Raw genomic sequence first — 14026 nt, forward strand, 5'->3', positions numbered from 1 at the left:
TCAATATATTTTGACATTGGCTTTATAACGAGGCTGATCACAAACATCAAAGTCATTGAGTTTATAAGCTGAAAGTAACTTTATATACCGATGATCTTCAAGCTGGATAGAATGTACGTACACCTGGAGAGCTTCTGCTATTCCCTGCCCTAGCCCGGGCTGGATAGCACGGGAGAATGTGGAGGAAGGAAAGGACCACCTATGAGACTTACAGAATAATTACTGGGTTGTGTTATAGACTCTCCTCAGAAATTCCAAGGATTTTAGGGGGGGGGGGGTTCTCTGCTATTAAATGTGCAGAGACCATTAGACTTACTAAACTTTTGAAACTACTTTTTTAAAATTTTTTATTGCTATTATTTCTTTTGTCCTTGTCAGACATTCAGTTATCTGTTACTGCTCTTGGTATTGTTTCTAACACCATTTTCCCTACCCTGGTTGCCTTTTTAGTTCTTCTGTGGTAGCTGGGAAATAAAATAAACATGTTTTAGATACAAGCATACACACTAAGGCTCTCATTTGAAGTCTAAAGATTTTACAAACTTCCAAAGACAAATTTTGTGACATCCATTTGAGCTCCTCGAATTCCTTTCTTACTTCACTTAAGTCACTGAGAGTGTCCCGCACACTTGAATTGCTTAGTAAGTGATCTCTGAATGGGTATGGTGTTAACACTTAACTTTCTGAAATCTGTGAGCCTGTTGACTTTTCATCTCTTAGGTGTCACTCTCACTCACATAATGCCAGAGCTCAGATTTTGGGATCAGGCTAGATGGATTCAAATCTTGGCTTCCATATACTATCTCTACTCCTGAGGTTCACCCAAAGTAAAGTAAGTGAAAATAGAACACTTCTGGAACCTCTATTCATGGAGCAGTGTCAGCGGAAGAGATTAGAGGCTGCGCATTGTTACTAAGAGGACTGGAGAGAGACATGGATCACCGGAAGACAGTCGGGCATTTGTGCAGATTGGAGGGCCCAGTTGGGCCCTCATCCTCTACTGCTGCTGATGGTCTCTGTGGGGTCACCCTTTTTTCAGTAGCATCCAGAAGACCAGGTGTTGGCATAGTTGGAGAGTCAGATTTTTCCAGAGCTTGGTATTGCCAGACTTAAATGATAAAAGGATGATGGCATGTAGAAAAGTTGTGGGAGGACACGGGAAGTTTGGAGGATGAGTGGGGAGAGGAGAAACGCAGAGCATGATGGGACGAGAACACAAAGAGGGATAAAGACACAGAGAGGAGTCTGTCTGAGGCCTCAACCAAGGAACACGGCAATGTCAAGCTATGAGCATTTGAGTAATTTTTCTAAGTATTTTCTGGTGATGGAAGGTGTGTTGCCTGGTACCTCAGGACTAAGTACAGCGCTGGTTCAGACCCTGGTAACACTGTTCTAACCCCTGGGTTCTCTAGCAGAGATATGTAACCAAATAAAATATAACAGGATTCATGAACAAATCATCAGGAAGGTACCATTGTGAAACCAGCCTGGGACAAGAGAGGTGGACAGGGTGGAAGATGGGTAAGAGGGAACATAATCTTAGAGGGTAAAACAGGAGCTACCAGCTTTCAAAAACTTAACCATTTAAGATAAAGCTTCAGCAACAGAGTAATCCTTTTAAACTGTCAGTCAACTCAAGCTCAAAAAACCCTGCCAATCTAAGACTAAAAATCCAAAACTGAGTACATCTCAGAAGGTTCTACTTAAACCAACCTCTACCTCCTCTTTGACCTCCTCTTGCATGGCTCTCCTCCTTGATAATTCACTCAACCCACCTCAGGGCCTTTGCACTTACTTTTTCTCTATTTGGAACTCTCCTTCCCAGATGGTCCAATGACTCGCTTCCTCACTTATTTTGGGGTTCTGCTTCATGTCACCCTGTTTGTGAGGCTTTCTCTGGCCACCTTCTTTAAATTGCAAACTCCCCCCAACCTGCAGCAACTGTGCCTTTTTATCTATTTCTCTTTTCTCTATAGCAATTATCGCTATCAAAATACTATGTATTTACATTTACTGAATTTGTGTTGGTTTAACGTCACTTCCCTGCCACTTCCCTTGGTTGTACACTCCACAGGGATGAGGAATTGTGTGGGCATCTTTTTACGTCTACATCCCCAGCACCTAGAAAAGTGCCTGAAACAGTAGTTGCTCAGTAAGTGTTTGCTGAATAAATGAACAGATAAAGTCAAAATCACCTATCTTTTCTGATTTTAGGGAATAACATCTATTTTAGGATACTGTGCTGAAAGCCACCTAGATACTGTTTTAAAAGCTCTTAAGACATTCCAGGATTGGGAAAAGCGTTTCATGAATCGATGTAAGGTAAAAAAACAAACAAACAAACATAAAGCCTCACTCCTCTTCAAAGCTTTCAGTCATATATACATACTCCTGTCCCCAGGTATTTATTCCAGGTCAGAACCTGGGCGGGAGCCCAGGCCTGTAGAATGACCAGCTAGATACCAACCATTTTCTGTCACTGATGCTGGCCTGGAGGTCCTGAGGAGCTGTGTGTGTGCCTAGGTTTGTCCCCTCCAGCTGCTCTAGCCTCATGAACAGTTTCCACTGCGTACGTCCCACTTCCCCCGAAAGCGACAAACTTAATAAGCAAAAATGAGCACAAGCCTTCTCGCAGGTGCCCCTATTCAAGCCTGCTGTGTCCACAACACACTCCGGGGTGTTTAAATTTGGACAAACGAGAGTCTCTGTTTTAGACAAATTTTAATCACCCCAGTCTCATTTCCTCATAGGATTAGGGAAAGACACAGAGAAAAAGAAACTCCTTCTGTCCCATTCTTCATGTCTTGCCTCGTCTGTAGGGTCTCTTCAGTGGGAAGAAGAGCCTGAGCAAGACCGACGTCATGGTGACCTACGGAGCTGTGGCGCTCCACGCGCCCCGGGGCCAGCTCCTCGCCAGGCTTGATCAAGACATCGTCCCCCAAGTCCTGTTTCTGTATGGCCAGTGCTCGCAGGTAACAGCCCTAACAGGCCGCCTCACCTCAATGTGCAGGCGGCGGTTCCCAACCCGTGGAGGGCTCAGTCCCCGGGGCTGGGGAAGCCAAGGGCAAGATAGGATCGAGTATGTTTGGGAGATGAGAACATGTGGGAACAGAAGAGTTTATGATGAAACAGGGTCAGGTCATTTGCTTCTTTCCTAAGGTCTTGGGACATTTCTGTCCTACCACCCCCGTGATGCCTGCCCACAATTGTACCCATAGTGGTCTCTCCCACTTTTGAACTTCAAACAACTACTCCCATTCTACTTCAGGGCAGCTGGTTTATTCGGGGCTTCGAAGAGCCTCTACCCTGTTACTAATGGGAGTTGTTTCAACTTTTATATGGCAATATTTATTTATAAATAAATTCATAAATTTATAAATATTTACTTATAAATATAAACCAGTACTTCACAAATAAATGCCATATATGTACTTTTTCTTTTTTATTGATTTTAATTTATTGTGTTTGCAAAGATTCTAGTGTCCCCCTGAATGCATCTCCCCGTGTTGCCATATATGTACTTTTAAGTGAATAAAGTGTCTTTCACCCATCTACCCAATCCACTTCACATTGTACTGTCGTCCCCTCTACATTCATCCCAACCCCCTGGCTGTCCTTGACACTCCACAAACATGTCAAGAATGTTCTAACTAGGCCTGACCTGTGGTGGTGCAGTGGATAAAGCATCGACCTTGGAACACTGAGGTCGCCAGTTCAAAACCCTGGGCTTGCCCAGTCAAGGCACATATGGGAGTTGATGCTTCCTGCTCCTCCCCCCTTCTCTCTCTCTCTCTCTCTATCTATCTATCTCCCCCCCCTCTTCTCTAAAATGAATAAATAAAAATAAAAAAAGAATGTTCTAAGAGCCACAAAATTCAATTAGGATTCATCCAATCATTTCTGCCCCCATGGCACTTTTTATATCTTTAATAAAGTGCTTTACACATATTGTCTGCTCAGCCATTTTGCTGACTACTGCCAAGTTCACCAACTAAGACTCACCTAGCGATCAAGTTTAAAACTGCTCCCCAGAGCCATTTTCCAGAGAAGGCAATTCAGTCAGTGGGGTGGAATCTGACCTCTGTATTTTTCAAAGGTTTACAGATGATTCTTATCCACAGCCAGGTTTAGGGAACTAATTGATTATGGGCACATCTGCTCCTCCCATTAGATTGTTGACATCTTGATGTTAAGGATTGTACCTTATGCTCCTTTATCTCCTCTTCTGTGCCCTCCACAAAACACCTGCTGATACATCTGTGCTCTTCACACTTATTTATGTGTGTATGTGGTAAGAATGGAACCACAGGGAGCTCATGATATACAGATATAAGCCTATGCCAGTAGAGGGAACAGGGCACTGCGTCTCACACCTCAGCTGCATGAGAGTTATTTCCTGGAGCTGTTATAAATAGAGGTCCCTGGTGAATCACAGTCCTCAGGGATGGATCACCGAATCTGTATTTTACATATGCTCCTCAAAGGATGATTCTAACGTACCCAAAATTTAATACACAATGATGAGACAGAAAACATAACAAAAAATATATTTTCAGCTCATCATTGAGAGAAATAATAAAAATAAAAGAAAAAAGGAGATAAAGATGTTTTAGATAAAGATAACTGTATACTTTCAAGGTACAATCAATTTTACTATAACACAACATAGGCACCGAGTAGTATAGGAGAAGCCACAGGGATGATGGCACATGGGTTGAGAGGCACAACATTCAAAAAAATCCATCAATGATACATTAGAAAAAAAAAGAATCTATTTTTTAAAAATTTTTTAATAGTTGAATATATATACTATAAAAATTGTGGCCTTTTTTCCTTTAAAAACTCCAAAAGTCAATTGTGAAAGTTATAAAATATTATGAAATATTGACAAAGGAGGGTTATCTGAAATCTGAATGGACACTTGTAATGCCAGATTTGGATGGGGAACACTCACAACACAGTAAACTGAGGCAGCTGGCAGACGTTTGAGGGGTGTGTATGAGTATTTTTACGTGGTTCAGTTCAACTGGAGCACCATTTTGTTCTCACGGACACAGCTGCGCATAAGCAAACACAAACCCCAGCATTGCTACAAGTATTCCCTCATATACTGGTCTCATTGGAGCAAATTTGCATTTTCAACACTAGAGTCAGAGGAGAACTGACTTTGCCAGCTCCAACGTAAGCTGCCCTTTTAACTTCCCTTTCAGAAGTTCTACTGCTCTTTCTGCCACGAGCCCTTCCCCTTTTTCTTACCAAAGTCTGGAGGAACCTCTGTAAAGTGGGAAGCCCGAATCCCAAAGGCTGGACATCCTTACACTGCCCTTTGTAGCATAGTCATGACTCACTCAAGGGAAAGTTTCTGCCAGTGTATGAGGTCTCACTGTGAAGGTGGGGGAGGAAGTGAGTGGACCCCACTCCTCAGCAAGACGGGGTAGGCTGCTGCCCTGTGTCCTTCAGGTTGGTCCTTCAGGATGCTTCGGTCTTGTTGGGCTCTGGGAACTCCCTCACTGTTGCTCCAGTATCGCTTTTGCCTTTGAATTTTCAGGTTCTGGGCATGTCCATGATGAACAAGGTATGTGATATACTTGAATATATATATTTGAACACAAAGCGTGCTCCCTGGAAGCATAGTCAGCACAGATGTCCTTGTGCATTGATTCCTGAGGAAAGGGTCCTAACTTATAACTAACTCAGTTCTGAAGCCAGGGTCCCAGAACCAGATCTAGGACAGGACAAGCTGCTGCATTTAGTTCCGGTTGGTTTGGAAGTTAGTAAACTACAGCGGGGTTTTTAGGACTGTGCATTGTGACCCACCAGTAGACCATGAAATGAATGTAATAGTTCACAACCAGAAAATGTTTTGTAGTGAAATAAAAGAGAAATGGAAGAATACATTGCTTATAGCAATAAGCATCCTACAACTTTTATTTCATATAGATGGATAGATGATAGATAGAGAGATAGATAGATAGATAGATGATAGATAGATAGATAGATAGATAGATAGATAGATAGATAGATAGATAGATAGATAGACATTGTGTATATAAATACCAGGTGGGATTGTAAACTATTTGAAAGCCACTGCTGTAGAGAAACCTCCGTCCATCAAGCAGGATCGAGATGCAGGGAGGGAGTGGAAATTCATCTTTGTTTTTCAACTTCCCTGCAACCTCGACCCTAGGTGAAGATAGAGGTGGCAAAGGGGCAGAGGTTCTCGCTCCTTCTGGGCACCCATTTCAACTCTGGGGCCCATGTTTTTTGGAGCCGGATGTGCTGCCTAAGACCTCGGCTTGTACCATGGATCACTTTGCTTTAGGACATGGATCTGCAAATGAGCTTCACAAGAAGCATCACGGAGATTGGCATTGCTGTCCACGATGCTGAGGATCCGAGGTTCAAGTTCTCCTACAAGGAGGTTCTGCTGGGTTACATGCTGGTGAGTGAGCGGAGAAAGGGGTACAGGCAAGGCCCTGAGGAGCCCACAACCAAGGGTGTCAGGCTGTCTTTTTAAAAGCGGGTAAAATGTGCCAGCCCCACGGAACAGATCTCTGCCCTATTTCTGCCCATGGCAGCTCAGGGCCCCGTGAGGTTGCAGCTGCGTCTGGAACCTCCCTTGCGCCCTTCTGAAGGGCACCACCTCCTTGTTTGTGCGGCAGGACTTCGTCAGGGACGAGCCCCTGGACTCCTTAGCTAGCCCTGTCCGGTGGAAAGCCTTGATCGCCATCAGATACCTCAGGTAGAGAATTTTTTGTTGTTCTCCTTGAAAAAGTATTTCCTGCCCCATGTCCTCCCTCTGACTTAGGAATAGGTGCGGACTCCAGCGCACCCTCCGGAGGACAAACACCATCCATCAGTGGGTTAGTTCAAACAAGGTCTTTCCTGTTTCCAGAGCAACAGAACTGACAGATGGATCATTTGATGACTGACAGAGACTAGCGAGCTACTTAGAGGAGTCCAATTTATTGATAGATGAAAACTGAAATTTCTATGCGAAAGGAAATTTTTCTTCCTAGATCTAGGCCTGCAGGCAAATTTTAATCTTCCCATTAAAAAATGGTGAATGCCCTAATCACATTCTGGTTGGTTAGTAGCAATAAACCTGAAGCAGAAAAATAATTTCAAGCAAATTTTTTAAATTAAATTCCCCCCCCCCCCCCCGCAACAAAAGAAATACAAGTTCACTGTTAAAACTTGGAAACTATAGACAGCTTGGATGGACCTGGAGAATATTATGCTAAGTGAAGTAAGCCAGTCAGAGAAAGACAAGTACCATATGATTTCACGTATATGTGGAATCTAATGAATAAAATAAACTAACAAGATAGAAACAGACTCATAGATACAGAGAACAGACTGACAGCTGTCCCAAGAGGTGGGGTAGGAGGCTGGGTAAAAAAAAGTGAAGGCATTAAGCAAAAAAAGAAAAATACCTCACAGACACAAGAATGTGGGGACTGCAGGAGGGAGAAGGGTGCAGGAGGTGGAGGAGGGTAGAGGGGACAGATGGTGATGGAGGGAGACGATGTGGGGTGAACACACAATGCAACATACAGATGATGTATTATAGAATTTTACACCTGAAACGTATAATTTTAGTAACTGATATCACCCCAATAAACTTAATAAATGTTTTTTTTAAACTTGGGAACTATATAAAGTTTTCAGTGATACTGAAATCACCTCTGTTTCCTCCCTGTCTTTCAGCACTTTATAGATGGGGCTCCATTTGGATTAGAATTGAGCCCCTACTGCACGTGTGCCTCTTCATCCTGCTTTTTCTTCCCCGCCTTTTATATCCCCAAATCTTCGCTAATTCTTCACAAACATCATTCTTTTTAACTAAAAAAGGTTTTTAAAAATGTTTAACTGTGTTAAAAAACACACACAGCATAAAATGTATCGTCTTAGCTATTTTCAAGTGCATGGTTCAGTAGTATTAAGTAGACTCGCATTGTTGTGCAACCTGCAGCCATTAAACAAGAACTCCCCATTCCCTCACCCACCCGCCCCAGAAACCACCGGTCTACTTTCCGTCTCTGTGAATTTTTTATGTTACCTCATATAAGCAGTCATACAATATTTGTTTTTTTTCATTACTTAATTCACTTCGGATAAATTCCTCAAGGCGTATATGTGTTATATAGCATGTACCAAAATTTCATTTCTTTATAAGGCTGAATAATCTTTCATTTGTATATAAACCATTCAACGAATGAACATTTAGGCTGTTTTCATGTTTTGGCTATTGTGAGTAATGTTGCTGTAAATAGGTATGTAAATAACCCTTCTAGACCCTGCTTTCAATTCTTTTGGTTATTTACCCAAAAGTAAGACTGCTGGATAGTATGGTAATTCTATTTCTGATTTTGTTGTTGTTGTTGTGGAACCACCTTACTGTTTTCTATAGAAGTGGCACCATTTTACATTCCCACCAACAGTGCATGAGGGTTCTTATTTTTCCATATCCTTTCTAACACGTTACTTTTTTAAAATAATAACCAGGTATTTCATAGTGGTTTTGAGTTGCATTTTCTTAATCAGCAGGTTTGGGCATCTTTTAATATGTTTATTACCTATTTCTATGTCTTTGGCAAAATGTCTGTTCAACTCCTTTACCCATTTCTTATACACTTTATAAATTTTTATTTTTTATTTATTCATTTTAGAGAGGAGAGGGAGAGACAGAGAGAGAGAGAGAGAGAGAGAGAGAGAGGAGAGACAGAGAGAGAGAAGGGGGGGAGGAGCTGGAAGCATCAACTCCCATATGTGCCTTGACCAGGCAAGCCCAGGGTTTCAAACTGGCGACCTCAGCATTTCCGGGTCGACACTTTATCCACTGCGCCACCACAGGTCAGGCCTCCTTTACCCATTTCTTATTGTTTCTTTTTTGTTATTGTTGAGTTGTAAGAATTGTTTATATTTTCTGGTTATTAACCCCCTTATCAGATATATGATATATATTTTCAGATATATATTTTCTTTTATGTCATAGGTTGTCTTTTCACTCTATGAGTTGTGTGCTTTGATTCACAGAATTTCTTAATTTTGATGTAGAATCATTCATTTATTTGTACTTTTGTTATCTGTGCTTTTAGCATCCTATTCAATAAAATCATTACCAAATCCAATATCATGAAGATTTCCCCCTGTGTTTTCTCTGAGTTTTTTTTTTTTTTTTTTTTTTTTGTATTTTTTTTTTTTTTTTCTGAAGCTGGAAACGGGCAGAGACAGTCAGACAGACTCCCGCATGCGCCCGACCGGGATCCACCTGGCACGCCCACCAGGGGCGATGCTCTGCCCACCAGGGGGTGATGCTCTGCCCCTCCAGGGCGTTGCTCTGCCGCAACCAGAGCCACTCTAGCGCCTGGGGCAGAGGCCAAGGAGCCATCCCCAGCACCCGGGCCATCTTTGCTCCAATGGAGCCTTGGCTGCGGGAGGGGAAGAGAGAGACAGAGAGGAAGGAGGGGGTGGGGGTGGAGAAGCAAATGGGCGCTTCTCCTATGTGCCCTGGCCAGGAATCGAACCCGGTCCCCCACACGCCAGGCCGACGCTCTACCGCTGAGCCAACCGGCCAGGGCCTTCTCTGAGTTTTAACTCTTATATTTAGGTCTTTAATCCATATTTAGTTGATTTTTGTATATGGTATAAAGTAAGGCTCCAAATTCATTTTTTTCCATGTGGATACCCAGTTTTCCCAACACCATACTGAGTTGTCTTAAAACCTTTGTTGAAACCATTTGAAAGTAAATGCTAGAGTCTATTTCTGGGCACTCATTATATAATATTTTATTGATCAACACATCTGCCCTTTTAAACCAGTACCACACTGTTTTAGTTATAGTGGTTTTGTAATAAACTTTCAAACCAGGAAGTGTGAGATCTCCAACTTAGTTCTTTCTAAAGATCGTTTTAGCTATCTGTAGTCACTTGAGACTCCATATAAATTTTAGAGTAGATTTTTCTATTTGTACAAAAAGTGTCATTGAAATTTAGAGAGGAATTGCAGTAAATTGGTAGACTGTTTTGGATATTATGAACTTGTTAACAATAGTAAGCCCTCAATCCCATGAACATGGGGTGTCTTTCTATTTATTTGTGTTTTCTTTTATTTCCTTCAGCAACATTTGTGGTTTTTAGTGTACAAATATTACACTTCCTTCACTAATTTATTTTGAAGTATTTTATTTTTTCACACTCTTGTAAGTGGAATTATTAATTTTCTTTTTGATTGTTTGTTGTTAGTGTATAAAATACAGTGGTTGTTGTGTGTTGATTTTGTATTCTGCAACTGTAGAATTTATGATTCTAACAGTTTTTACATGGAGACTTTAAGCTTTCTTGTATAAGATCATGTAATCTACAAAGAAAGATAACTATTAAGTGTCATCCTTGTATCAGGCATTGAGCTAGCTTTTTTTTTTTTTTAATTTAGTGAGAGGAGGGAGGCAGAGATAGACTCCCAAATGCACCTCGACCAGGATTCACCAGAAAAACCCACTAGGGGGGGATGATCTGCTCATCTGGGGCCCTTGCTCCACTGCAACCAGAGCCAATTTTTAGAGCTTGAGGCAGAGGCCACAGAGCCATCCTTAGTTCCCAGGGCCAGCTTACTCCAATTAAGCCATGGCTGTGGGAGGAGAGGAGAAGAGAGAGAGACAGACAGAAAGAAGCAAGAGGGGGAGGGGTGGAAAAGCAGATGGTCTCTTCTCCTGTGTGCCCTTACTGGGAATTGAACCAGGGACATCCACACACTGGGTGGACACTCTACCATTGAGCCAACTGACCAGGGCTGAGCTAGCTTCTAAAAGGACAATAATGAACAAGATATGGCTTTGCCCTGAAAGAGTTTTAGCCTACTGGGGAAAAAGATGCAAAACACACCTACTTAATTTCTCTAAAATGTGGAAAGAGTTAAGATAAGGGAAAACACAGGTTACCATGTTTACAAAGATGAAAAAAAATTGAAAACAGCTCAAGTAAATAAACCTTGAACAGGAATTAAGAATTAACCAGATTCTAGGACAGTGTTGTAAAGTAGAAATATAATGCAAGTTACATATGCATTTTAAATTAATTTTAATGATTTTACTTAATCTAATATACTTGGTATATCATCATTTCAACACATAGTCAATATAGAAAATAGTAACAAGTCAATCTGCACAGTTTTTCTTACTAAATGTTTGAAATCCAGTGTGTCTTAGACTTGCAGCTTCTCTTGATTCAGACTAGCCATCACTCATGTGTTTAATAGCCACATGTTAGTGGCTGTCCTCGCTTGGACAGGACACCTATAAACTAATCTGTAATGACAGAAAGCTAATGAGTGTTTTCCTGGAGCCAAGGTGGAGGAAGAGGTGAACTACAAAGGGGTGTAAGGAAAAATCTGGGGTGACGAGAATGTCTTATATTGGTTATAATGGTCATTTCATGGGTGCAAAACTCATTTAATTGCACACTTTAAATGGATACAATTTGTTGTACATAAATTATACCTCAATAAGTTGATTTTTAAAAATTCAGCCAGACAACCAAGATGAGAAGACTACTGGGCACATATCAACACATTTAACCCTTTCAAGGAGCTGTCCCCTCTGTCCTGACTTCTCCTCCCCACTAAGGGGACCAGTTCCACCCTGTCCTGAGAGTGTCATCATTTTTCATTTCTTTGCTCATCTGGTCACTGACAAGTTCTATTATATTGTCCTAATTTACATTTATTTAATAACAAATTGGATTTCTCATGTTTTATGGAATATTTTCATTTACCAAGGTATATCCAGGTTTGTTCATATCCTTGTATATCTATAGTAGATGTAAGAAAGAGAGAGAAGGGGGGAGGGAAGAAGAGATTATTTATTCACTTGTGCATTTATAAGAACATGTAGTATATATGACATCACCTATAACATAAGAGGACAGATTAAATTGGTAAACTCACTACTCAAACTTAGAATCCTTCTCTCTCTCTCTCTCTCTCTCATGCATACACATAGATAGATGCATACACACAAGCACACAAGCCCTGAAGAAAACAAATAGTTAATGTTATCTCAGATTATATACTCAAGGGTTAAATAATGCAGAGCAAGTAATGAGTTGCTTATCCCTCTAATAAACTATAATTGAGGCATGCTGACTGACAACGCTCACCAGTACAGTCGCATTCTATGTCCCCCATCCTTCCCACGACTGTCACCACCTCCCTCAACATCCCAACATGTCAGGAAGCTACCTGACCCTTTCTGATGTGACCGGCAGTTCTCGGAAACTCTCCTGGGTCCTGTCTGTTCAGCCTCCTCAGCCCCACTCCTCCACGTGGTTCTCATTTCAGTAAACTGAAACCTCGGCTCTCACTGAATGACCATCTTAATATTCTTGAAGAGAATGTCCGCAGGCTGCTGCCCCTTCCACCGCTGGAAAAACTCAAAAATGAGGGCGAGACGGACAAGGACAAGGAGCACATTCAAGTATGTGGGTGAGGCCTGAGTGGAACGGAGAGCTCGGGGGGGCCTCTCCTCTCTTACTCAGACTCACAATCCCCCCCCCCCCCACCTCTGATTTCAGTTTCTCTATGAACGGTCCATGGACGCGCTCGGGAAGCTGGTGCGGACCATGATGTGGGACAACCTGAAAGTAGAGGACTGTCAGGAAATGTTCAATGTGAGCAGAGCCGCTGCTCCACCTACTCCCCCCTAGCCCCCAATCCGTGCGCTACGCGCCACCCAAACCTGTGCGCCGTCGTCCTCACAGGGAGACCCAGCCTGACCCGCTTGCCCCACCATAGGGCCAGGCCAGTTATAAGTAGTTTGTGGGGAGGGGAGTACCGGTTCCAGTAGTCAGAGAGAGAGCCGGGCTGAGAGAGGGAGCGAGAGCGATAGAATGGGAAGGGTGGCCATGGAGGGCACTAAGGGAAGGACGCTCATTCTTTCACCAACAGCTTCTCCGAATGTGGCTTGTTTCACAAAAAGAGTGGGAAAGAGAAAGAGCCTTCCAGATCGCCGCGCAAGTGCTGACAAATGACGCGGAGGTGAGTAGTCCTCCCAGGTAACCAGGTCTCATTGCTCACCACCAGCAGGGATCTCTGAGCCCGGGGAACCCGAAAGTCCTCTCCAATGGCTCTCCAGTCCGGACAGTGTGCTTTCCTGAGGGGTGTCTCCCAACCCCAGGGGCTGGTGAGCACCCTGGGCCGAGCTACTTGGTGGTCTTGGCATGCTTGCTTCTTGACTTCTGCACCGCCCTTACGGGCAAGTTCAAAGTCCAGTTCCGTTCTAGGGGCCTTACTCTCCAGTGTTGGGAATATTCACAGCCATTACCAAGCCACCCCATGACCTGGGGGGCCTCCTTTGTCCTGCAGGCACCAGCGAATTTTAAAATCGGCTCACTCCTCGGCCTCCTGGCTCCTCACTCCTGCGACACCCTGCCCACCATCCGCCAGGCGGCAGCCAGCTCCACCATTGCTCTGTTCTGCATCAAAGGTGAGTGGAAGACATATGAAGAGGAGGTGTCTGTTTTTATTTGTTCTCAGTTTTTCTCCTTGTACATCCATGCCCCTCTCCTTTCTCTCCTCTCCTCTCTTCTCTTTCTCTCTCTCTCTCTCTGTCCTTCCCTTCCTCCCTCCACAGCTCAGCCACTTCTGAGTTCTAACACCTTTATGTCACAGAATTTGTATCTTTTTTTCTCAGTGGTTCTGTTTCTCTCTTTTTCAAAATAAAGATAATGACACCAACGCATCTTAAAGAGCCATTCCAGTGGGTAAATTGCTTGGAATGAGTCCAGTTTATGTCACTGAGCAATCGGGCATGTTAGTAATGCTTCCTCTACCACATGGTTTTCTTCAGGGGGAAATGGCATTGTTATTATGGCACTAAGTGACTTTCAAAGGTCTCTACGGGGAGGAATGTTGTGCAGGTTTCCCCAGCTGGCATAGCAGAACCTTGGTCTGCTCTCTGCGTGCATGTGAAGATCTGTCAATCTGAGTGGGTGTAGGAATGGTGAAACCTCCGTCTCGGGCTGACCC

At 42.9% G+C, this 14026-nt stretch overlaps 1 protein-coding gene across 1 annotated transcript in view; it reads left to right on the forward strand.

Moving 5' to 3' along the window:
• Positions 1–14026, forward strand: part of MROH2B (maestro heat like repeat family member 2B) — a 62498-nt gene that overhangs the window by 31166 nt on the left and 17306 nt on the right. Inside the window, exons 20-28 of the mRNA XM_066360126.1 lie at positions 2215–2322; positions 2820–2972; positions 5549–5575; positions 6323–6442; positions 6663–6742; positions 12341–12476; positions 12574–12669; positions 12947–13036; positions 13364–13484. Of these exons, the coding sequence (XP_066216223.1) occupies positions 2215–2322; positions 2820–2972; positions 5549–5575; positions 6323–6442; positions 6663–6742; positions 12341–12476; positions 12574–12669; positions 12947–13036; positions 13364–13484 (931 nt within the window). The remainder of the gene's footprint in view (positions 1–2214; positions 2323–2819; positions 2973–5548; positions 5576–6322; positions 6443–6662; positions 6743–12340; positions 12477–12573; positions 12670–12946; positions 13037–13363; positions 13485–14026) is intronic.

This window comes from Saccopteryx leptura, chromosome 1, assembly GCF_036850995.1.
Source record: "Saccopteryx leptura isolate mSacLep1 chromosome 1, mSacLep1_pri_phased_curated, whole genome shotgun sequence".
In the NCBI taxonomy this organism is placed as follows: domain Eukaryota; kingdom Metazoa; phylum Chordata; class Mammalia; order Chiroptera; family Emballonuridae; genus Saccopteryx; species Saccopteryx leptura.